General features: G+C 40.2%; 2 protein-coding genes across 2 annotated transcripts in view; one reads left to right on the top strand and one right to left on the bottom strand.

The window, feature by feature from the left end:
- Positions 1-387: 387 nt before the first annotated feature.
- On the top strand, positions 388-13907 carry ankmy1 (ankyrin repeat and MYND domain containing 1). The gene is made up of 16 exons (XM_039682557.2): positions 388-1173; positions 1699-1845; positions 1927-2378; positions 2534-2750; positions 3591-3761; positions 3870-4516; positions 5068-5239; positions 6362-6502; positions 6587-6733; positions 6922-7029; positions 7211-7342; positions 8384-8497; positions 8576-8741; positions 8828-8939; positions 9030-9184; positions 13716-13907. The coding sequence occupies exons 1-16, from the start codon at positions 1039-1041 to the stop codon at positions 13865-13867; spliced, it is 3168 nt and encodes a 1055-aa protein (XP_039538491.2). The 5' UTR covers positions 388-1038; the 3' UTR covers positions 13868-13907.
- Positions 13908-14130: 223 nt separating this feature from the next.
- The window catches only part of gpc1a (glypican 1a), a 33298-nt gene continuing 22580 nt past the window's right edge, over positions 14131-24848 (bottom strand). The window contains exons 2-9 of the mRNA XM_039682558.2: positions 23797-23955; positions 21508-21905; positions 19353-19518; positions 18886-19016; positions 18620-18757; positions 18404-18534; positions 17293-17468; positions 14131-16620 (exon numbers count right to left, since the gene is read on the bottom strand). Coding sequence (XP_039538492.2) covers positions 16412-16620; positions 17293-17468; positions 18404-18534; positions 18620-18757; positions 18886-19016; positions 19353-19518; positions 21508-21905; positions 23797-23955 — 1508 coding nt within the window. The 3' untranslated portion in view covers positions 14131-16411. The remainder of the gene's footprint in view (positions 16621-17292; positions 17469-18403; positions 18535-18619; positions 18758-18885; positions 19017-19352; positions 19519-21507; positions 21906-23796; positions 23956-24848) is intronic.

Genomic DNA, 24848 nt, shown 5'->3' with positions numbered 1-24848 from the left:
TTTATTTTATAGTCAGTAAGTTGAAATGACTTAAACATCCAAATTGGTTGTACTTACAGTGTTGAAATATCATGTTGTGCAGGATTATGATAATCATTTTGCTGGCTTGTTTATGATGGTTTACTTGGTCTTCCAGCTTGACCATAAGATGGTTTAGTGTAACAAGTGCCCAAAACCCCTCTAAAAGAAGTCCAAAAGTCCAACCCCCTTACATATTTTTCTTCATTGGAAAGTACCTTACATGTCTTAGTTTTAATTGTAGGCTAATTATCCGAGCCAGTCTCGGAAGAACATTGACTCTTAATTAACCGTTAATCTCGATGGAAGTACAGGCACTTGTAATAATGTATCACCATGCGGCAAGTATCATGTGTCGTCGCGCGTTAATGAGCACGCGCCCGGGGAAGCTTAGTGCTCGCGATGTTTTGGTGCTGCAGACACTGCCTGACAGCCGTCACATAAGTAAAGAAAACAGATATTAATTAGTTAGTCATTTATTTAAAACATTATTATAACGGACATGGCTGTGTGTGTGAGAGTGAGCGAGAAAAACCAAGCGCGTGCGTGCGATGCGCGCGCTCTCGACTGCGGCTGCCCCTGGGTCGTCGCGGTTGCTTAGTTGCGCGGTGTTTAACTACTACAACTAGTAGCAGGTCACTTGAAACACTAAAGCAAACCAGCGAGGAACATGTGTTTATTTGAAGAGGGTCGCCGGCCTTTGTCATGTATATTATGTTGTGAATAAGACCATCTGGAGTAGGCTACCTGCTATCTCACAGAGGAACTGCATGGCTTAATAGCAGTTAATTTAACGAGGACTCTAAATTTCCGCTTGATGTGTAGCTTTTGACTTTGACAGATGAAGAAATTTACGACATGCAGTTTTAGGAATTTACTCTAGCCTCGCGTCGTCATGGTAGCCACCCGAAGTTAAACAATAAAAGAAGTGTTTGGAGCACTCAGAAGTCGCGCGCTGTGTAAACAAGCGTTTATAAAGTCATATGAACTTAATAAGAAAAGCAGCGCGTTAGTTCAGAAATGTGGGCAAAGGATATTTCTTGGAAAAGAAATGGAAATGGAATCCAGGAATGGTCGGATGGGTGTAAATATGAGGGGGGATTCGTAAATAACCTGAAGCATGGCACTGGTGTCTTTACATGGACAAATGGAGAGGTATATTTCACTTCATTTGTAACAAATATCATATAATGGTCGGTTGTTGGTTCTAAGATCTATCTATCTATCTATCTATCTATCTATCTATCTATCTATCTATCTATCTATCTATCTATCTATCTATCTATCTATCTATCTATCTATCTATCTATCTGTCTGTCTGTCTGTCTGTCTGTCTGTCTGTCTGTCTGTCTGTCTGTCTGTCTGTCTGTCTGTCGCTCTGTCTGTCTGTCGCTCTGTCTGTCTGTCTGTCTATCTACTGGATCTATCTATTTGTTTATTTTCGTACCATATTTGTATTTTTTTATCTATTTATTCCCACATTTTGATTATTTTTGTACCAATGAACATTAATGGATATTTCTTGAAAACCAAGAAAAAGAAAAAAATAATTTACTTATTTATTTACAGGCCCTTTTTGTACCCTATTCATGGAAAGTACCAGAAATGCACTGTTTGGTTTTTTATTGCTCTCCTTTCCACTTGGCACTTTGACACAATTTTTGTTCATGTTTTATTCAGTTCTATAAAGGTTCATTTTTTAAGGATTACCGACATGGGAAAGGTATGTATTCCTGGCCAGATGGATCCAAATACACAGGAAACTTTTATCTGAACCGAAAAGAGGGATACGGAGTGCAGTTTTTCCCAGATGGATCAACTTTTAAGGTTTCATAATTCCCATAGTTCATTAACAATAAGTTTACTATTATTATATTATAGATAATAAAACTAAAATCCAATCTACAGGGTCTGTATCATGCTGATGAACGCTTTGGCCCTGGGATCATGACATACCTTGATGGGCGGCAGGATGTGGGCCTTTGGCATAGAGAGATGTTACTGCGAATATGCACCACACTGGAGGGCGGCTTCAGTCTTGAGGACTTCCCAGATCACATGACCAGACTGCCTAAGAAACACCTGAAACTACCTCAGCTTCCTCTTGATGTGGAGTGGAGTACAGATGGCGGTCCCCTTGAGTCTGATCAGGAGTTATCAGAGGACGTGGAACGATTCATCCTGCCTCCAGACACTGAGAGCTACTCCACAGACTCAGACCATCTGCCCATCCCCAGGTGTCTACGCCGGGAACTGGACCTTCACTTTTTTGGTAGGAGTGACATCAGCACAGAGCAGCAATCAACATCGACAGCCTTGACGCTTCAGCAGCGCATGAATGCACACATTCAGAGACACAGGTAGGTAGTTGCTTAGCATTAGCATTATAATGTAATGAGCTGAATAAATATAACATTTAATTTTTTATTAAATATATTCAAAATATATTTAATTCCAACAATATTTATATTAACAATATTAATTAATTTTTTTATCATTTACTTTTTCCCTGCAGATTTGAGGCAGAAACATTAGACTGGGATGTCACTGCAGTGTTGAATATGAATAGGACTCAGTTTGGACCCAAAGGTCCCCTGGAGCTGAACTCAGAGAAACTGATCGAGGAAGCTTCACATGGTGAATGCAGGAATGTTTATCAAATCTTCAGAGATGGAAAAGTCCATCCCGACGTGAGTGACGCACGAGGACATACGGCTCTCATAACAGCCACGGTAAGCTTCTGTTTTAACAAGATCCAATGATCCAGTCACTAGTTATTTGCTATATATTTATTTTGATATATTTGTATATATACAGTATTAATATGGTATTTTTCATTTCCAAATATTCATTTTGATATTATAATACAATATTATGTTGAAAACAGTACAATTCAGGATTATTTGATGAATAGAAAGTTCAAAAGAACAGCATTTATCTGAAATAGAAAGCTTTTGTAATATTCTCACTACCGTTTAAAAGTTTGAGGTCAGTAAGAGTTTTTATTTGGAAAGAAATGAAAGAAATTAATAATTTTATTCAGCAAGGATGCAGTAAATTGATCAAAAGTGACCGTATGGAAATGTATTATTTTTCAAAGTCTTTATATTTCAAATAAATTCTGTTCTTTTGAACTTTCTATTCATCAAAGAATCCTGAAAAGAAGTTGTACACACCTGCTTTGAACATTGATAATAATAATAAATGTTTCTTGAGCAGCAAATCGGCATATTAGAATGATTTCTGAAGGATCATGTGACACTGAAGGCTGGAGTAATGATGCTGAAAATTAAAATAAATTTATATATTTTAAAATATATTCAAACACATATTTCACAATATTACTGTTTTTGCTGTCCATTTTGTAGCAAAACGCACTTTTTTAGCCTTTCTGTTGTATGAATGTAATGCAATATTTGCCAGAAGATGGCAGCATTGTTTTCTTTTTCACAGTTGTGAAGAATTAGCATTGGATAACTGGAAAACTACAGGTTTCAGATCTTGAATAACAACACAGTACAGATTGCATGTTTGCTGATGATCAATATAAATTAGGTTTGTTGTGTGTCTAGGTACATTGTCATGACGATGTCATCCACATGCTGTTGGACCGCGGGGCCGATGTTAATAAGTTAAATGATGAAGGCATGTCTGCTCTGGCTGTCTGTACTGTTCTCTACTATCCAATTCAGTCTTTACATGAGACGCTGGCTGAGAAAGTGACCCAGAATATCAGCTCACAGGTAAGAATACTGAGATTTGGACCTTCTTTTGGTATGCTTAGTAGTTAGTCAGATCATTTCCCCCCTTCATTTCTTGTTCCTCCCTTTTTTCGGTCTGTTATGCTAAAGATCAAGCCTTTGGAAGACGTCTCCCATATATCCTCTCCAGATCCAATGACAGGAACACCCGAAGATGAAAGCGACCAAGAGATATTTGAGACACCAAGACAGACCGACCAGGTTGACCAAAGTCTTGAACCAGAGAACCTCAATAACTTGGAGAAACTCAGAGCTCAAGAGCAAATCAACGAGGACATAAACGAAGATCAACCTGACCAATCAGAAGGCCTCAAGAACACAGAAGAACCTCAAGTTAATCAAATCAATGAAAATAAGGATCCAAACAAGAAGATAGTTCTTCAGCCTGAACATGAACAGGACATACCATCAGTAGAGCCACATGATATAATTTCAAGATCTATTCAAGTATATGATGGTACAATTGCAGTGGGTTCTGTGTTTTGGCGAGAGAGGAAAACGAAGACTGTCGTTGACTCTGCAGAAGAGCTGACAAATTTGGAGTTTGAAGAAAAACTAGAGCGGAGCATCAGATCAGATGATCTTTCCTTTGATTCTGCATGTTCTTTGGCTAGTTTTCACATTGACGTCACAGAGGAGATCCTACAGAAGACTGCTGAGATCCTGTCCCAGACAGGAACTGTGACTACGACAGACACTCAAGAGACGGTCCGGAAAATTGCACTTCTTAAGACAGAGTAAATTTCTATAGAAATTATTTTTATTTAGATGAATCTCACAAAATATATGCCTGCGTTAAATGTAACTTTATTTTAATTATTTTATGTATTTATTTATTTTCATAAGCATATTTTACCCAAATTCATATTAGTGTGGTGAATAAATACTTGTAATATTATTGTATAAATTATTGTAATCATAATTGTATACAATAAAATATACAATAATATGTAAATTATTGCATACAAAATTATTTAATTAATGTACTTAATTTTTTATTTATTATTAGTAAATGAAATAAATATGATTTAATTACTAAAATAATAATTTAATCAATAATAATAATAGTTTTATAATATAAAATATTATAATAAATGATATATTATTATTTACATTGGTACATTTTTGAGATGCGTTTATCCAACGTGACTCACATTGCATTCAAGCTTTTGTATATTTATATATATATATATATATTTTTTTTTTTATTAAGTATTACAGTAATGAGAATGATTATAGGCTAATGAAAAATTGTTGTTTTTTGACTGGTGATGGTCTGGTCTGATAGACATAGGAATCGATGGATTACAATCAATCTTCTGTTGGAGAGAGGAGCAGACCCAAACGCCTCTACTGTCCCCATGCCCGTCATCTTCCTGGCTATTAAAGCTGCCCATGTCGAGGGCGTCCGTCGTCTGCTGGAGTGCGGGGCTCGTCCAGACATACCTCTACTTCCAGAGGTACCTCAGGAGGCTTCATTTCATTTCATCATTTTCTTTCTCCTTTTATTTTATTTTCTTTCTTTTCTTTCCTTTTATTATTTTATTTTGTGCTAAATCATGTTAGCAATTTGTTAAATCGTGTTAGAAACATGTAAGAACATGTTAAATCATGCTAACAAAATGTTAAATCATGCTAACAACATGTTAAAAACATGCTAGGATTGTGTGTTAAATCATAGAAGCATGATAGCAGCATATTAAATCATGCCAACAATGTGTTAATCATGTTAGAAACATGATAGCAATGTGTTAGTCATGCTAGTAACATATCCATGCTAACAACATGCTAAATCATGTTAGGAACATGTTAAAAAAACATGCTAGCAATGTGTGTCAAATCATGCTAGAAGCATGTCAATAGCATTCTAAATCATGATACCAATGTTTTAATTTTAATGCTAGAAACATGCTAGCAACATGTTAAATCATGCTTAAAACATTCTAGCAAAATGTTAAACCATGCTAACAACATGCTAAATCATGTTAGGAACATGTTAAATCATGCTAGCAATGTGTGTCAAATCATGCTAGAAGCATGTTAATAGCACCCTAAATCATGATAGGCTACCAATGTTTTAATTTTAATGCTAGAAACATGCTAGCAGCATGTTAAATCATGCTTAAAACATTCTAGCAAAATGCTAAACCATGCTAGCAACTTTTTAAACATGATAGTAACGTGTCAAATCATGTTAAGAACATGTTAAATCATGCTAGCAATGTACTAATTCATACTAGAAACATGCCTGTTGCAAACACTGTGCTAAATCATGCTGTAACATGTTAGCATGATTAGCAACTTGCTAAAATATGTTAACACTAGTATATTTTCACTAGTATAAAACGTACTATATACTTGTTAAAACAGATTAAACTTTCAGACAAGGCTTTGTAAAGCCAACATAAATGTTTGTGATCAACTTTTACTCAAAGTAGATTCCTTTACTGAATATTCAAGTTTGTTTACAGTATTTTCAAAGGTGATTTTCTGCTTACGAACATATTTCAGTAGATTATCTACAGCAAGACATATATCTGGTCAATATAGCTTGATTCCTCTTTTTTTTTGGCCTGTGACAGCAAAAGGGTCTGTACCCCCTTCACATAGCAGCAGGGTTGCCTGGAGCCGAGGGTCCTGAAATCACAGAGCTCCTCTTGCACGCTCTAGCAGACCCTGACGTCAAAGCTCAGGATGCCGATGAAGTCTATGAGTTTGATATGGTCTGAGCAAACCTCAAGTTTAGTATACGTATTTTTATATATGTATTGCACCACAACATTTTTAATGTCTCTATAAATCCTTAGGAGACGCTTGAGCACCAGGCCTTTGAGAATCAGCATTTCATGGCCTCTAAACCCCTGGCTAAGTTCAACGAAGCCCCGGTCGAGTTTCCTCAGGAAGGTGGGAGGACACCACTACATGTGGCCTGCCAAAGAGACAGCGATTATGCCGTAAGAACACTATATATACACTTATACACATAAGTATACACATGATTTCTGAAGGATCATGTGACACTGAAGACTGGATACATCATATATGTATATGTATATATGACATACCAGTCATATATATATATATATATACAGCATATAGTAAATATGGAATATTTAATTTTAAAAAGGCTTTTTTCCCCCAGAATGCTAGAGATGTGGTTGTACTTCTTCTTTCTCGCAAAGCAAGCCCCAATGATGTGTGGAGTGGCCATTCACCCCTGTCTCTAGCCATCGCAAGCGGCAACGACCTTGTATGTAATCATTGCTGACATCACTTCTTCCGACTAAATCATTTGTAGTGCAGCTATTTGCAACGAATTATCTTTTAGGGTATAATTAAATACTGTCTGTTCCAAAAGACAGAATGATTGTGGAATAATAAATCATTACTGAAGGATGATGGTGTGTATTAATGTTTTTTTTTTCTCCCAGGCTGTGGATGAACTGCTAGCCGGAGGGGCTGATCCTAATCTTCCTCTCACCCGTCATGTGGGCAGCGCTCTCTGTGCCCTTGCCAACTTCAGCTACGACCGTGTGCCACATCCACGCAACCTACTCAAGCTGGTGTTTGCCTTCAACTAATTATCCTGCCTGGTCTCATGGGAAAATACGTGACTGCGCATTTGTGAAATATGTTTCTGCGGCTCTAAATTTACTGAATGTAAAATTTTATTTAAATTTAGAATCGAATTAAATAATAATATATTTTGAATTATATAGTTAATAAATATAATATACAAGTAAAAGTAAAAATATAAAATCAATCTATTTAGATAGAATAAATGCATTTTAAATGTACATTTTATAAAATTAAAATAAATGTTTATTATATCTATATAATAATTTAAATAAAATTTTCTAAATTATTTTAAGTATGATTCATTATGCTAAATATATTAATGAGCTTATTAAATTATTCTATATATTCTAAATATATATATATATATATGTATATATAAATATACAATATTATAATAATACAATAACATATAATAATAATTATTATATTTTATTGCAAAAAATAATTTAATAACAAATAGATTTAATAGAACATTATTTGGATATATGTCTGGCTTTTTAATCTTATTAAAGCATCATCTGCATTTGGCCAAATGAAACGCACTTTAAGTGTCACTCAGTGGATGTTTAACCTGGAAACAGTGTCAGAAATGTCAAAATGTCACTAAAGATGAGAGACAAGTTCCCTGTAAAGAATTACTTTTTGGTATTTGTAATATCTGATTATTCTGATCATTCAAATGAAGAATGATGAGTATTTATTTTAATTGATTAATTTTACATTTAAGTATTTTACATAAAAGAAAAAAAGGAAATTATTATTTTATTTTATTTCATCCCCTTTAAAGATAAAACTGTTGGGGGCAAATATTGCCTCTTAATAAAAAAGTACATTTCTGACACTGGTACATTTGCCAGCAAACATATGCCCGGTCACGTTTTTCCAGATCAGGTTGAATTATCATTCAACTCCCGTTCAGAAACAATTTAGTGCTTCAGAGACTTGTCAATCAAGTAAATAGGGTAAAATATATACAGTTATTCCTAATCACTCTGCTCTCTTTGTTTCTGTGTCGCTTCATTAAGCTGGAAAAGTTGATCAAAGCTGGCGCTGACATCCTCATGCCTGTCGTGGTGGGCGATGGACGCAGGTGCGCTGTGGGAACAGTCGTGGATTATGCCCACAGCGCATTCCAACAGGTGCAGCTTTTCATCACCAGATCATCTGAAATCTCATTTATAAATCTGCTCACCAGACCGGTTCTGCTTTCCCACCAGAACCAGCGCATGGCCCACACACCATATCATGCCCTCAACAAGCACGAGAGACAAGTTTATAATGCCCGCAGGGAGTTGCTAGGCCTCATGGGAGATCTGCTAAGACAGGAGGCGATCAAAAAGGAAACACAGCGCATAGAGAAGGATAGGAGCCAAGGCATATTCAGTGAGACTGGCTGATAGTTACCAGAAATTCACAAAGCTTTATGGATTTCGCCTCTCTGGTACTGTGTGTGTGTTTGTCTGTCTAAGGTGTCAGTCCCTCAGAGAAGTTTGTATATACCGGAGCAGGAGCGACACCGAGTCTCCTGAGCTCTCCTGAAGAGAACAGCAGGGCTTCATGCATCGGTCAGAGAGCGCAGAGGTACTTCCTTATTGCAAACCAAGTGTTTTTTTTCCGCTGTGGACATGAATGACACCTCAAATCCGTGTCTATATGTGGTTTTTATTTCAGAAAGCCTCTCTTCAAATATTGCTACCAGTGCGGTCGTTCGGTGGGTGTGCAGCTAATGGCCTGTAGCCGCTGTCATGAGGTCTTCTACTGTAGCAAGACCTGCAAAACAAAAGCGTGGGATGAACGCCACAGAGACGAGTGTGTCCGTTTGCCAGGTTGGTACCAGTTCTCGATCAATTTGTAAAACACCTACCTACAAAGTTGTAGATTTTGAGCATTTGCTCAGATATATATATATATATTAAAGCTCTTTGTCGCCATCAATGTTTGAAATCTGCAATTGCAGTCATTCGTGGAATTATCAACTTTACGTTGTAGTTCAACACCCTCCAACACCGCACAGAAAATATTAACATTCTCTTTACTGTAGTGAGTTATTTTTTTTTCCAGTGCCAAGTGAATTAAAAAACGGAAAAAAAAAAAAACTAAATTTACCAGCCATAAAACATAACTTCACTGTTGCTGTATTTTATTATCTTTAAACCACACTGAAGGCTTGCCTTGTATACTCCATGAAGTGAATTCTGAAAACCAGACGTGGTGTGTGTGTGAGCAGAGGATTTGTTTTTTAAAAACAGACTGAAGATCTTATGGGATTTAAAGTATGAAATGAGAAATGACCCTCTCCTGCAGCGCTCAGTTCCTGTGAGAATATATTGAGTCAAGATGCAGTCTCCAGTAACAACAGGGTTATATAAAAAGTGTTCGTGAGATAAAGGCCACACTTCTAGAACAAATGAGGGCGCATCTGATCGCCGGAGAATCACGCAGAGGGTTCACCAGGACATTGAAGAACCTGGCACATCCTGATTGCCGTATATTTAGGGTGTTGACTGTGTGCTTTCCTCTGGAGGATTTGTCTGTCTAGTGTTTCTACATAAGATGTTGGTCCAGAAACAAACAATGCTGTATTTCTAATAGGTGCCAGGGGCCTCATTTATAAAACGTGCTTAAGCACAAATTTGATTTTAGGCTGTGTCCGAAATCGCCCCCTACACCCTTATTCAGGTGGGGTTAGGGATCAGGGGGTGGAGATGGATAGGATTTGGGGTGGGGTTAGGGATCAGAGGGTGGAGATGGGTAGGATTAGGGGTGGGGTTAGGGATCAGAGGGTGGAGATGGGTAGGATTAGGGGTGGGGTTAGGGATCAGGGGGTGGAGATGGGTAGGATTAGGGGTGGGGTTAGGGATCAGAGGGTGGAGATGGGTAGGATTTGGGGTGGGGTTAGGGATCAGGGGGTGGAGATGGGTAGGATTAGTGGTGGTGTTAGGGATCAGGGGGTGGAGATGGATAGGATTTGGGTTGGGGTTAGGGATCAGGGGGTGGAGATGGGTAGGATTTGGGGTGGGGTTAGGGATCAGAGGGTGGAGATGGGTAGGATTTGGGGTGGGGTTAGGGATCAGGGGGTGGAGATGGGTAGGATTAGTGGTGGGGTTAGGGATCAGGGGGTGGAGATGGGTAGGATTAGTGGTGGTGTTAGGGATCAGGGGGTGGAGATGGATAGGATTTGGGGTGGGGTTAGGGATCAGAGGGTGGAGATGGGTAGGATTTGGGGTGGGGTTAGGGATCAGAGGGTGGAGATGGGTAGGATTTGGGGTGGGGTTAGGGATCAGGGGGTGGAGATGGGTAGGATTTGGGGTGGGGTTAGGGATCAGAGGGTGGAGATGGGTAGGATTTGGGGTGGGGTTAGGGATCAGGGGGTGGAGATGGGTAGGATTAGGGGTGGGGTTAGGGATCAGGGGGTGGAGATGGGTAGGATTAGGGGTGGGGTTAGGGATCAGGGGGTGGAGATGGGTAGGATTAGGGTGGGGTTAGGGATCAGAGGGTGGAGATGGGTAGGATTAGGGGTGGGGTTAGGGATCAGGGGGTGGAGATGGGTAGGATTAGGGGTGGGGTTAGGGATCAGCGGGTGGAGATGGGTAGGATTTGGGGTGGGGTTAGGGATCAGAGGGTGGAGATGGGTAGGATTAGGGGTGGGGTTAGGGATCAGGGGGTGGAGATGGGTAGGATTAGGGGTGGGGTTAGGGATCAGAGGGTGGAGATGGGTAGGATTTGGGGTGGGGTTAGGGATCAGAGGGTGGAGATGGGTAGGATTAGGGGTGGGGTTAGGGATCAGGGGGTGGAGATGGGTAGGATTAGGGTTGGGGTTAGGGATCAGCGGGTGGAGATGGGTAGGATTTGGGGTGGGGTTAGGGATCAGGGGGTGGAGATGGGTAGGATTAGTGGTGGTGTTAGGGATCAGGGGGTGGAGATGGATAGGATTTGGGTTGGGGTTAGGGATCAGGGGGTGGAGATGGGTAGGATTAGGGGTGGGGTTAGGGATCAGGGGGCGGAGATGTGTAGGATTTGGGGTGGGGTTAGGGATAAGGGGGCGGAGATGTGTAGGATTAGGGGTGGGGTTAGGGATCAGGGGGTGGAGATGGATAGGATTTGGGGTGGGGTTAGGGATCAGAGGGTGGAGATGGGTAGGATTAGGGGTGGGGTTAGGGATCAGAGGGTGGAGATGGGTAGGATTAGGGGTGGGGTTAGGGATCAGGGGGTGGAGATGGGTAGGATTAGGGGTGGGGTTAGGGATCAGAGGGTGGAGATGGGTAGGATTTGGGGTGGGGTTAGGGATCAGGGGGTGGAGATGGGTAGGATTAGTGGTGGTGTTAGGGATCAGGGGGTGGAGATGGATAGGATTTGGGTTGGGGTTAGGGATCAGGGGGTGGAGATGGGTAGGATTTGGGGTGGGGTTAGGGATCAGAGGGTGGAGATGGGTAGGATTTGGGGTGGGGTTAGGGATCAGGGGGTGGAGATGGGTAGGATTAGTGGTGGGGTTAGGGATCAGGGGGTGGAGATGGGTAGGATTAGTGGTGGTGTTAGGGATCAGGGGGTGGAGATGGATAGGATTTGGGGTGGGGTTAGGGATCAGAGGGTGGAGATGGGTAGGATTTGGGGTGGGGTTAGGGATCAGAGGGTGGAGATGGGTAGGATTTGGGGTGGGGTTAGGGATCAGGGGGTGGAGATGGGTAGGATTTGGGGTGGGGTTAGGGATCAGAGGGTGGAGATGGGTAGGATTTGGGGTGGGGTTAGGGATCAGGGGGTGGAGATGGGTAGGATTAGGGGTGGGGTTAGGGATCAGGGGGTGGAGATGGGTAGGATTAGGGGTGGGGTTAGGGATCAGGGGGTGGAGATGGGTAGGATTAGGGTGGGGTTAGGGATCAGAGGGTGGAGATGGGTAGGATTAGGGGTGGGGTTAGGGATCAGGGGGTGGAGATGGGTAGGATTAGGGGTGGGGTTAGGGATCAGCGGGTGGAGATGGGTAGGATTTGGGGTGGGGTTAGGGATCAGAGGGTGGAGATGGGTAGGATTAGGGGTGGGGTTAGGGATCAGGGGGTGGAGATGGGTAGGATTAGGGGTGGGGTTAGGGATCAGAGGGTGGAGATGGGTAGGATTTGGGGTGGGGTTAGGGATCAGAGGGTGGAGATGGGTAGGATTAGGGGTGGGGTTAGGGATCAGGGGGTGGAGATGGGTAGGATTAGGGTTGGGGTTAGGGATCAGCGGGTGGAGATGGGTAGGATTTGGGGTGGGGTTAGGGATCAGGGGGTGGAGATGGGTAGGATTAGTGGTGGTGTTAGGGATCAGGGGGTGGAGATGGGTAGGATTAGGGGTGGGGTTAGGGATCAGCGGGTGGAGATGGGTAGGATTTGGGGTGGGGTTAGGGATCAGAGGGTGGAGATGGGTAGGATTAGGGGTGGGGTTAGGGATCAGGGGGTGGAGATGGGTAGGATTAGGGGTGGGGTTAGGGATCAGGGGGTGGAGATGGATAGGATTAGGGTGGGGTTAGGGATCAGGGGGTGGAGATGTGTAGGATTTGGGGTGGGGTTAGGGATAAGGGGGCGGAGATGTGTAGGATTAGGGGTGGGGTTAGGGATCAGGGGGTGGAGATGTGTAGGATTAGGGTGGGGTTAGGGATCAGGGGGTGGAGATGGGTAGGTTTAGGTATATGTAAGGTGGGAGGAGTTGGATCTGTATCCCCTGGATTTTGTGTTCTACAGTGAGGTCCATCTCATTGTAGTGCACTATGGGATTGAATGGGTGCACTCTATAACGTCCACTATGGTTTCAGACACTATTAGTGCCCTATTTAAAGGGATACTCCACCATTTTTTTCATATTAAACTATGTTATTCCCTCAACTAAGACAAGTTGATACTGTACATACCTCTCTCGTCTCAGTGTGTGCACTCAATCGCTCTGGCGGGCGAGACACTTTGATAGCACTTAATTTAGTCCAGTTCATTCATTAGGATCCAAGCAGAGAATCCACCAAACACCTCCATGTTTTCTCTATTTAAGTGTAAGTGTAACTCGATCAAAAATGGTGACACAAAATTTAACGTTGCGCTTTTCTAAGCATGTAAAGTTGATAACTGTATGGAGGAAAACCACAGCAAGTGCTTGGGAGCACTTCGACTCGGCCCAGTAATATCATCACTCCGGAGAGGAAGAGGACTTTTCACAAGTGATGCTATTACTGTGCCGAGTCGAAGTGGTCCCAAGCATTTGCTGTGGTATTCTGCCATGGTATGGTATTGGTAAACAAAATGGTAAAATAAACATAGGCAGATTAATTGACCAATAAACTGTTTTTTTTTTTACTATGATAAACTAATGCATAACACTTTTGTTGTGTTTTCACAGTGGTCAGTGGAAAAAGCAGCAGAGATAAATTACGAGTCATTGGACCACGTTCACCTCTGTCGACCAAAGAAGCAAAAGGCAAGACCTTACACCTAAGAGTGACCCCAGAAATACAAGAATATGACCTGAATGAAAATTACAGTTTTATTTAGAATGCATTTGAAAGGCCAATTAAACAGATATGTAAAAGTTTTAGGCTTCACATTTAAATTTTTTTGAAAAGAGAGAGACTGCCAGACAGCAACATTGTGTCGGCCCAGATCCGGCCCACATCCGGTACACATGGAATCCACATCTGGGCAGACACTAAGTTGCTGTATGGGAAGGATTTAAAATTTGAGCTAGAATATGACATAAAAAAATATTTTCAAAAATAGAAATTCTTTGAAATGACAGACAACATCCACTTTGTTTGAACAACTGTGCATGTTTAATACGTAAAACAGACCAAATTTACAAATTCAAACCTCAAATAAAATGCTAGTCCTGAAATATTTCAAATGTTCCATTACACACATCTCTGTCTCTCTCGAATGAGCGTGTGCTCAATCTGTCACATGAAACACATTACACTTGTGTTTGAGCCCTTCTCAATGTCCATTCATTGAGTCATGCGATAGACTAAGAGTATACAATGTGCTTTTCATTTATACCGGACAACCAAGTACAAAAACCAACCTTCTTGTGACAGAGATCGTACACTACATCATGTGCATTCTCAACTGCGTTTACATTCCACAACTTTTTACATTTCGCATCTGACTTGAACCAGGTCCTTGTGGATTCAGCTCTAGTTGTGCATCAAAAAAGGAAGTCATTAGAACGGAATATCAGAAACACGAAGATCGTTTGACACCTTTAAATGCAACATTTAGGGACTAGATGCTCATATTGTCCAAGACATTTTCTAGGAATGTTTTTTTTTTTTTCTTTTTTACATGTTTGTCTAAACCATCACAAATCTCTCGCTTCTGAATCAAATCCTTGGAGTTGTTTTAAAACATCACTGCCACAAGTCTAAATGAATCATATTGCTCTCGAATCGAAGACGTCAAATTTATTATAAGCTTTTATTAAAAGTGACAGTTGGTATTTTAAAACGCTACATTCTGTAAATGACGGCTTCCCATTGGCTTTGGCAATAATGCAATTCCATTCAAGGCAAATCAATTAAGTCAAGGCTGACACATGCTTCTATTTAACTTGACATTGGTGCTGAAAGTACTCATTACGAATACACATTTGTGCTGCACTGGGCAATAATACAGCCATAAGTTTCTAAATGCAAGTTAAGGGTTTGCATTTAGGTGAGTGAATCAAATATTTTTTGCATTCTTGTCTTTCGGAAGTTTGTTGTTTTTCAACAAGAGCATCTCAGATCCGGTTCATATTTCACAGCAAAAAATAAAATAAAAATAAAATTGCATTAAAAATGAAGCCTATTTTTTTCTAGGTTAAGACTTTTTTTGCATTGTGGCATTAATTTAATGTAAATTAAGTACAAGTTCTCACTAAAATTGAATTAATGTAAAGTGAAAAATTATCAAAAAATCATCCAGTTCAGTCATAATATTTATATATGAAATACACTAACATGATGTAATCTATGATGTTTTTTTGGAGGCAGAATGGGCTAAATTATGAAAATGAAAGTTTTCCTTCAAATCAAAATTAATTCTGGATATTTAATCCATAAAACAAAACTAATAACTTAACAAGTTCAAATTGCATACATTTCTTTCTCTGAAAATAGCGATTTTTTTATTTCACAAATCTAACAAATTACAAATTCAGCATGTTTTAAGAAAGGTTAGATGCTTTAATGGAAAACAGGTCGAAAGTACAGATGAGGAAAAATATTTCATATAAATCATATATTAAATGCAATAAATCTTAATGGTCCTATAAAAAATAGGCTATATTTTCTTTTATGCAACAATGTCTTTTAATGTTGGTGTGAAATAAATTTACATTTTTTAAATTGTTTTATGAGTATTGATTATTGCAGCTTGTTATCATACAAAATAATCGTGGACTAAACAAATGAACAGCAAAAAAAAAGAAAGAAAGAAAATAAACACCATTCCATTATTCCTTAGATACTCAGCAATTTCATATTTCGATTAATATCCATGCCAAAGTTCATTAATGTTTTTATATAAAAGGGGTTTGACTAATGTAGTGCTTTGTAATTATGTCCGTATGTGAAATTTTTAAGACAAAATGGACAGTTGTGCAATGTCGAACTTGCATGGCGAAATAAAACACAAGGTGACTTGGTGACTGTGTGACTTTAAGAACGAAGAACTGTGGGTAAGTCGCATAGGTGGCTGAGAACCTCATATTGTAAATCTAAACCGCCATTCTCCCTGTCCAGTTCCTCTTTTTACATTCAAAGGTAAAAAAAACAAAACAACATGTCAATTGATGTAACAAGTCAGCACTTAAATCTGACATATTACAAAACATAAAAAAACCCCACAAAAACAAAATTCCTTTTCCACCAATTCTCATGGTCATGTTGTATTCCCGAGGAATTAAAATGTCCACTCACACAAAAGTTTTCTTTTTTTCTTTTGGCAATTTTATTAAGCTCACCTTTTCTCATTTTCGCTATTCTTATTTTTTTTTTTACATTCCTTGTCCTATCCCAAAATTTCCTGACCCAGATCCCAAAGTTCGATTTAGCGTCTCCATTATCGCCTGAGCAGTAGACTCGCGAGTAACAGAACCAGTAAGATGACGGAAGGTTGAATCTGGTTTCCGGATCCTTTGACTCTTTTGTTTTCAGGATTGTAGGCATAAAGTTTGGGCCTGTCCGTCTTCGGCCCAAAAACCGGAGGTCTACCACGGATGCATAGGTGGTCCGCACACATGCCGCTTCCTGAACCACTGAAATCATCACCTAGAAGCACATTATGAGAAAAAAACATGATCATTACTCTTGTGTAAAACAGGTCACAGAAGTAATGGTTGCTTTGCAATCCTAATTAACATGAAATTGCGGAATACTTAAGCAGACAAAATCGTGCCAAATTTTGCATCATTGGGCCTCATTCATGTAACAATAATAGAACAAACTGAACAAGGGAATTGAATAAATTCAATTGACGCTGAATGATTTACACAAATTTGTTCTCATGCTCAGGTTTCATGAAGCCCACTGTAAGATTATCGTTCACAATGCAGTGTAGTTAGGGTAACCCGTCCTATTTGATTCGCTCTGAGCAGGATTTGGCATGGGAGGTGGGCGCACTAACAAGGATGCTAAAGAACTCAGTCGCTAGTGAGGCCAGGGGAGTGAGATTTTACTCTCAACTCTATTTCTAGCTTGCCTCCAATACCATCACCCCTTAACCCTCACTCTCATCCCGGGTCACGGCACCAAATTTAACCTCTCTGGTTCTACTCACCCTGCACCCAGCGGGATTCAAACTGCCGTTTCTGGTGGGCGTGCTAACAAGGACGATTAAGATCGCAGCCTCTAGCGTCAGTCGCTCATGTGCACCTCTTGAGGCCAGGTGAGGGATGTTTACACAACTCTTATTTTAGCACTTTAGCATGTTTAGCTACATACTTGTGTCTTGGAAATCCACGTCGTTGCCGCTGAGGGCATTTTTCAGGCGGTTAGACATGATCTTCAGCAGCATGATCTGTTGACGTATAGTCCTGTCAGGCTTGGTGATGTCGATCTCCACCTCTGGGTTATTAATCTGATTGGCCAGCCCATCACCCATGACCTCTGGGAGGTAACTGCAGAAAAATCAATTTTCCAGAACCATTTCAATCACGCACATTATGTTAATGGATCTTGTATTACGTTTTTGACTGAAATAAAAAAACAGTTTTAAACATCAGCAATACAAACTAGATTACGTGTCATTCTAGTGTGGCTCTTGAGTGAGCAAAACCTGATGCAACAATACTAAGTGTTTTTTGGTGCACTTATTTTAGCGTTCTGATTTTAGCATGTCACTAAAGAGTTTGCGTGATTTTTTTAAGGCATTGGTAGAGTGTTCAGAGGTGTTGCTATGTGATGTTTTGAGCTGTTTTTAGTATGTTGCTATGGTTTTCTGAGTGATCTGCTATGTGGTTGCTACAGTGTTTTAGCTTTATGTCCCCAAGTCTCTAGTTTTTAGATTTGAGTCAAGTCCCTTCTTTTTCTGTGAGTAACAGTAATAGGGATGCTTGTGTTAGCAAACAAACACCAGTTATCACATACCAAGTATGCATTAATGACCCTCAGGAGATCGCACATTTGGTTATACGAAGCTAATAGCTATTACTGATGACTAAAAATAAAGCTCGTTTGGCTACACATACTTAAATCCTCTCAATTGAACGCACATCTAAACTGCATCCAATGATTAATCACTTCTGATGACTTTGGGCAATGGGAGTTCAGTTCTGTGGCAGTGATAGCTAAACAATCAATTTAACGACTTTGGCCGGAAAAAGAGGGAGGGAAGCAGTTTTCAGAAGTCCGCCAGCACTGACCATGAGAAACGATCTATAAATTCATAATGTGCGTTCATCCTAATAGTCATCCATCAAAACCCTGCACATCTATTTAGGCTAGAGAAGCATGCAAATTGATTGAATATACAGTATAAAACTGCAAATTACATGTACTGACCAGCTGAGTAGACACCTCTCTTTGTAGAATGAGAAGATTTTAGACATAATACCTGGCTTTGGTGATGCCATTCCAGCATTTATCAGCGCCGGTTGTGGATGCAGTTTTACCGCTGCACAGAGCCGAAGGGAGTTGGATCCAGTAAAATTGCATTTCCTTGAGTTTGCTGGACACGTCTGTGACCTGGGAATTACCCACAAACTCAAATAACATTGTATAAATCTCATAAAAGTTGGCCAGAAATGTATGCTGCCACACATACACACACCTGCACCTCCAGTCTGGCTGCAGACTTGGAGCTGGGTTTGTATTCCAGGGCAGTAACTGTACTTCCTTTCTTCTTTGGCACCTCAGATATTGAGCTTGGTGTGCCTTCCTCACCACGGTCCCCACAGGCCTTGAAAACCTGAAACGCAAAACGCAACGTGTATATTTGTACAAATGGCCCTTACGTGATCAAAAAATCTTTAAACTTATACCTCAAGTGCATTCAATCTAACTCACTCACACAAATTTAAATTCCAATGTCCTAACCTTGCTGGTATAGATCTCCATGTTCTCTTGCATGGCGAGAGCTGCCTCTGAAATTCGCACGGGAATTGAATAGATCACCGTGTCCATACTGGGCTCGGCACCAAAACTGGAGGCCACCTGTAGCATCGTTTCTGATTGATTGAAAACAACAAAACGTTTTTTTTTTGTCTCGAGCAACCCAGTGAGATGCAACAATAGAAATCAAGCAACCCAGCAAACAAATTTAGGTTCTGGGAAGTTAGTTTTTGGTTCCCAGAACGAACCTAGAACTTAAGGTTAAGGGAATGTTCCCGGAACATTCTCCTTACGTTATAAAAATGGAACCAAAAAATAACCTACATGGAACGTTCCTATAACGTTCTTGTTTGGTTCCCAAAAAAATCACCTCATGGGACCAATCGGGAACGTTCTGTGTTTGCTGGGAATCAACAAAAGAGAAAGAGGTGTGGTATAAACATCTGCTTTACCTATAAGGCTCTGCCACTCAGTGTCTAGGTCAGCCTGATTAGCCAGGCAGCCCTTCATGACATTCTTGCAGTAGTTGACGCAAGGTTTGACCGATCCCAGACCTCGGCAATGAGGACAGTACACCAGCTTCATAATGGCACGATTACACTCTGGGCTCAGAGGAACCTATGGGAAAAGTTGCCATTAGTTGCCATGTTTTTTTTTTAACAATATTCAATTGAAGCCTTGGTGTTTATCAATGCACTAACAACACTGTGAGCAAGGCAATTAACCCAGTATTGCTTCGGGGGAACTGTTCCCATAATAAAAGTATCAGCTAAAGAAGGTTGTTATTAGTAAATTGCACATGAACACTGTGCATCCCCTACATCTACCCATGCTTATTACCTGCTTGTGGATTCAAGTCATCTACTGTATTTTGCAAGACAAACTTTAAAGTAATGTAAAGTCTTTTGGAAAAACCAAGCGTGGAAGGCAGAGTAATCACGCTGTATCTTAGCCGAAGGCAACTTAAGTTTAATCATTTTACGACAACCATGTGTGAACCTGCCTTTAGATCCAGTTTTTACATATGACCACATAAAATAACTTAAAGCCATTTCCAGAAGACATTCAACATTCCCGAACTGATATATTTCCCACATCAGCAAGAATTTAGGTCTGCTTAGCAGGAATCTCCCGAGAGTTTGGCACCAGGAGACTAAATCCAATTCTATAAGAAATCCCTTAAAGAACAGAGTGGTAACATTGCGCCCTACATTCATTTGTCATAGCAGCAGGGTGTTCTAGGGAAGGGTAGGGTAGCCACTAAGGACTTGGACTAAATTTCCTTGTGTTGGTTTGAGGCAAACATCTTTGGGAATGTTGCAGTGTAGCCATTTGTCCTGATGTCATGGATCCAATATTGATTAATTTGGGAGTATCTATTGATTGACATTCTAGGCAACTAGGTACTGCTCTCTTTAAGTGAAACCAGACCACCTACTGGGGGTATGGCATTCAATGGTATGCATGATTTTTTTTTTGTTTAGCTTTGCAGCACATTAAATCAAAGAACGACATAAACGAGTTTAAGCCACTTGTAAAAAAAAGTCTTCAGTGTCCTTGGACTCAATTGTATAGTGTTACACCATGGAACAATGATTTACTGAAGATTGTTTCCCATTTCCCAACTCTAATGTCAAATACACCTGTCTTTAGGAGAATACACGCTTCTTTTCCAAGGCAACACCCTACTCAAGAACTCAAGGATAATTATAACCAAATCTGAGGGAAAGGTCTTAAAAATACCAGTTATTTCACATTCAATATACCTTGAAGCACTGTGATGTTTGTCATTATAATTGTGAGAACATATGAAACAATTGTGCATCTGCAAAGAATTGAACTTCCTCCAGAATTGGGTGTCTGGACAAGAAGAGTTTTGCAACGCTAAAGATTTACGTTTCTATACAAAATAGATGGGAGAAACTACCATGAGGCAACAATAGCACTTCATAAATCTGGCTCTTAAGGAAGGTGTAAGAAGGAAGTCTTTGTTATCACTTCTTTACTGGTATTTGCCCAAAAGGCATGTCAAAGACTCAATGACTTGGAGGAGAATCCCTGGTCTAATGAGACCTTAACTGAACTGTAAGGCTTTGATGTGAAGCGCTACATTTGGTGCACACCTAACCCAAGAATTCACACTGGAATACTCATTTGGAAAATATCAATGACAGCATGGTTTCTGGAGCAAAATATGAGATGGTTTGCAAGAGCATTGAGAATGATTAGTAGACGACTCATCTTTCTACAGAACAAAGATGTAAAAGACTTTTGGTGAGTCTTACAAATCAAGAAAATTAGACCTCAATTCAGTTGAGCACTATTGAACTTACTCAATGTTTTTTGCTCCCAAATGGTGATGCCAAGAAGCGAATCTTCCAGCTTCAAAGATGTTAAATGCTGGTAGGGACTGGAAAGGTGTGCAAGTGTAAACTCACATGAATGCCGCCTGTCACCCTGAGAACCCTGGGATTAATTACTTTGCTCAAGGACATTATGGTCTTGGCACATGGCATGCTTCTTGAGGGGATCAAACCTGCAACCTTCTGGTTAACAGCCCTGAGTCTACATCAAACCATCCTACAAAAGAAAGATAAACCGCTATACCTGAGACACCTTCCGTACAATCTCTCCAGCCACATTAAGGCCCTGGACAAATGCCCGAGCAGCGATGAATGCCCGCACCAGCTTGGCCTTCAGTTCACGTGGGGCATCTCCAAAAGGACGAAGGGTCTCTGTCTGCTTGGAGGCACACTCCAGGAAGTCATCAGAGAGCAGCGAGGCGGTCTCAGGGTCAGACACCTTCAAAAGGCGCTCCAGGAGCTTCATCCAGAACTCGTCCAAGATCTCCTCAAGGTTCAGGGAGGCACCACTGTAATATCGACGCAGGTCGGCGTAGAGGTCGCGGAACACTCCTGCATTAGGTCGGTACAACTCCCCCAGAGCGGCCACAAACGCCTCCTCCAACCACCGTTCAGAGCCATTTAGAAGTTCCAGAAAGTATGCTGCAATGACAAAAAGGAAGTCACTTATCATAGAGTATTGTTGCAGATTTCAGTACAACAACATTAAAACACCCTGACGATGGAATATTTTACATAGCTATTACATAACAATATTCATTCAAAGCTGCAGTCCGTCTTTTGTGTTCAAAATTTACAAATTTATATAATAAGCGAGTACACCATGAATCCAATTTCCAAACCGTGTTTTTGTCTTATCCTTAATCACCACGGTACACCAATAATAAGTGTTTATATTCAGACTATTTTAGACCTGTGGGGTTGTACTTCTGCGGAGTAGCCCAGAACCAGCGAGAGAAGTAGCTCTGGCTACAATGTTCTTCTGCGAGACGGATGCAGTTCTGTTTATTAACCGCAAGAGCTCCAAAAGTTACGGCCTGCAGCTTTAAGCATATCTGTGGAATATTGTTTACATTTTACATTGTAGTTTTAATAATAGTATGAATTTCATATTTTCAGCATGTATGGTATAAAAGTATCCTAGAAATTGAGATGCACCCTAGCGGCAGCAAAAATTATTTTGCAGCCAGTGTGGTCTAGCAACTCTCCGTTGGCTTTCGAAGTGGAAAAACCAAACTCTGGTCAGGCCAATCACATCGTGTATAGAGTTGGTGGGCGGGCTTAACACAATGACGGCAGAGTTGTGACGGTTCTGCGCCGTGATTTCTTAGTCTTTCGATTCGGCTTTGGCGTGACTTGGAGTTAAGAGAACGTCACTTAAGTCATTCTTAAAAAAGGAAAATGTGTTTTGAGTTTTGACGACCGTATACGGCAAAAGTTTAATATATCAATAACTCCGCTGGTGGAAAAACGCATGGGACGCACTCAGCCACAGCCATTCGTTGCTCTGGTTGGTTAGTGCTATCCTATTGCGTGCAGAGGGATATTGAAAGACAACCTTTTATCCCGCCCCTCGCATTGAGGTATGCCAATTGTGAGTTCCCAGACCTAACATCTTGATGTTGGTCTGGCTTGCCAGGCTAGTATAAAAGTTAAATATAAAAAATTATTTATATTTTTTTATGTTTTATTTGGTTTGATTGTAGTGTTTATTCCATGAAAATAGAAATGTAACATATTTAGGTTTTTATTTTAAAAAACTTTCTTGAACAAGCGTATGTTTTGCCTTTTAGGGGAATTTATGAGATGAAACACACATCATTAATTTCAATAACATGTACTACATGTTCAGCATCAAATAACTTAATAATTAATATAACTTGTTTATATATATATATATATATATATATATATATATATTATGCGCGTATGATTGCTGCATTCCCATTATCTGATTAGGGTCATGAAACTGAAGTGCTACATCTAAATCTCTTTATCATTATTGGCGTCACTATAGTTTATCAAGTTTAAATGGTGCACTGCTGTAAAAGGCTATAAAAACCCCACTGTAATTGCCCTGCGAGGACCACTCGGTGTGAAAGCATATGAACTTCAGAGTTTTCCTTTTATCTAGGCTTACAATGACACAAACCAGAAGAGAATTTGGCCTTCAAAGTACTGCAACTGTTTAACCCTTCACATTCGTTAACCCCCTCAGATGGATAACCGAAAAATGTTAATTAAAAGCAGATGAAGTTTCATAAACCACTGCTCTGGATAAGAAAGCTGTCCGTGACAGTACAAGTATAACTTAAAACCTCTAAATCTCATTTCCTTTGCGAGTTGCTGCAGTCGCTACTCTGTTCTTCCTCAACTTTACTCTCTGGGTGAAGAAATGACACCTTAATCATTTGGATAATTTGAAAATCATTTTGCTAACATAGCCGCCCATGGGCTACAGTGGAAAAACTGTTAGCAGCTACAAACACAACGACTAACTGTAAGACCGAGTACATTTGAGTAGTGGACTCACTGTCAAAGGTCCTGTATTGGGCGTTTAGCGAGGCTTGAATGGAGCGTCCTGCTTCCCTCACCAGGCCTTCGAACTCTCGGCGGCTTAGATTCGACAGCGTCTCCTCCATGGCACTGGTGCAGCAGGTGTAACCTTGCGGGCAGATGCGGAGATGCTCGCCTGCAGATGGAATAGAAAGATAATACCATTTAAGCCTAGTTATAGCACCAGAGATGCTAATTACTCCAATAGCATAATATCTATAGCCTATATCAAGCTCCATAAGATTTGAAATAAATGTTAAACATGATGTCGAACGTCCACAAAACAAATAAATCAGATACGTTACATATTAGCTGATTGTGTTAGTATCTTGTAGTTTAGCTGTCTACTCACTAAAGGGTAGCTTAGCTTGAGTGTAGTTTAGCTATTAGCAGCTTTAGCTTAGCTGGCTTCTACTGAACACAGAGCAATGGGTCAATGAGATCCTCTAGAGAGCAAGAGCTTCTTGGACCCGGCTGACAGTTAGCAAACAACTTTTCCAGTTAAGCTTGTCTTGGGTCACGACTTAGGGAAATAGAGCGAGAGATGCTATCGCTACTATGCATTTTTTATGCTGTCTGACTGCAGCGAGAGTGAAAAATCACAGAGAAGCACAATTTTATGCATTCGCCGTGCTAAGACTGTAGCTGAGGGGCTAAAATATTTTCTTTACAATATTATGGTCCACCTAAAGGGGTCATCCAATCAGACCTCTTGGTGTATCTGCGGGTTAGGACCAAGAAATGTTATGTACATATGCAGTTTAGCCTTGAGTGCAAGTCTTTTAGGCATTTTTTTATTATTTTTTATAGAAATACAGGATCACTCAGATTATTTTACACAAGCCTTTGCCCAAGCATTGTTACTTTGAACCACTGACAATAAATTAATGGTTTTGTAATGTGTCTGTCAATGTCGTTATTTTTTCGTTAATTGAAATAACACTGAAAAAATATTATATTTACACTCAAACCCAAAATTATTCAGACACCAGATGCAATTTTTTATAGTTTTTTACTAACGGGTGCAAG

Source organism: Pimephales promelas, chromosome 2 (genome assembly GCF_988280905.1).
Source record: "Pimephales promelas chromosome 2, fPimPro1.hap1.1, whole genome shotgun sequence".
In the NCBI taxonomy this organism is placed as follows: Eukaryota; Metazoa; Chordata; class Actinopteri; order Cypriniformes; family Leuciscidae; genus Pimephales; species Pimephales promelas.
Note: the sequence above shows the minus strand (reverse complement) of the source record. Positions and strands in the feature narration are given on the sequence as shown.

Excerpts from the sequence above, each read along its gene's own strand:
- ankmy1 (XM_039682557.2), top strand. The coding sequence starts at position 1,039 with ATGTGGGCAAAGGATATTTCTTGGAAAAGAAATGGAAATGGAATCCAG. Across the intron at positions 2,751-3,590 it reads CGGCTCTCATAACAGCCACG|GTACATTGTCATGACGATGT; the intron begins GTAAGCTTCTGT and ends TTGTGTGTCTAG. Across the intron at positions 8,940-9,029 it reads ATCGGTCAGAGAGCGCAGAG|AAAGCCTCTCTTCAAATATT; the intron begins GTACTTCCTTAT and ends TTTTTATTTCAG.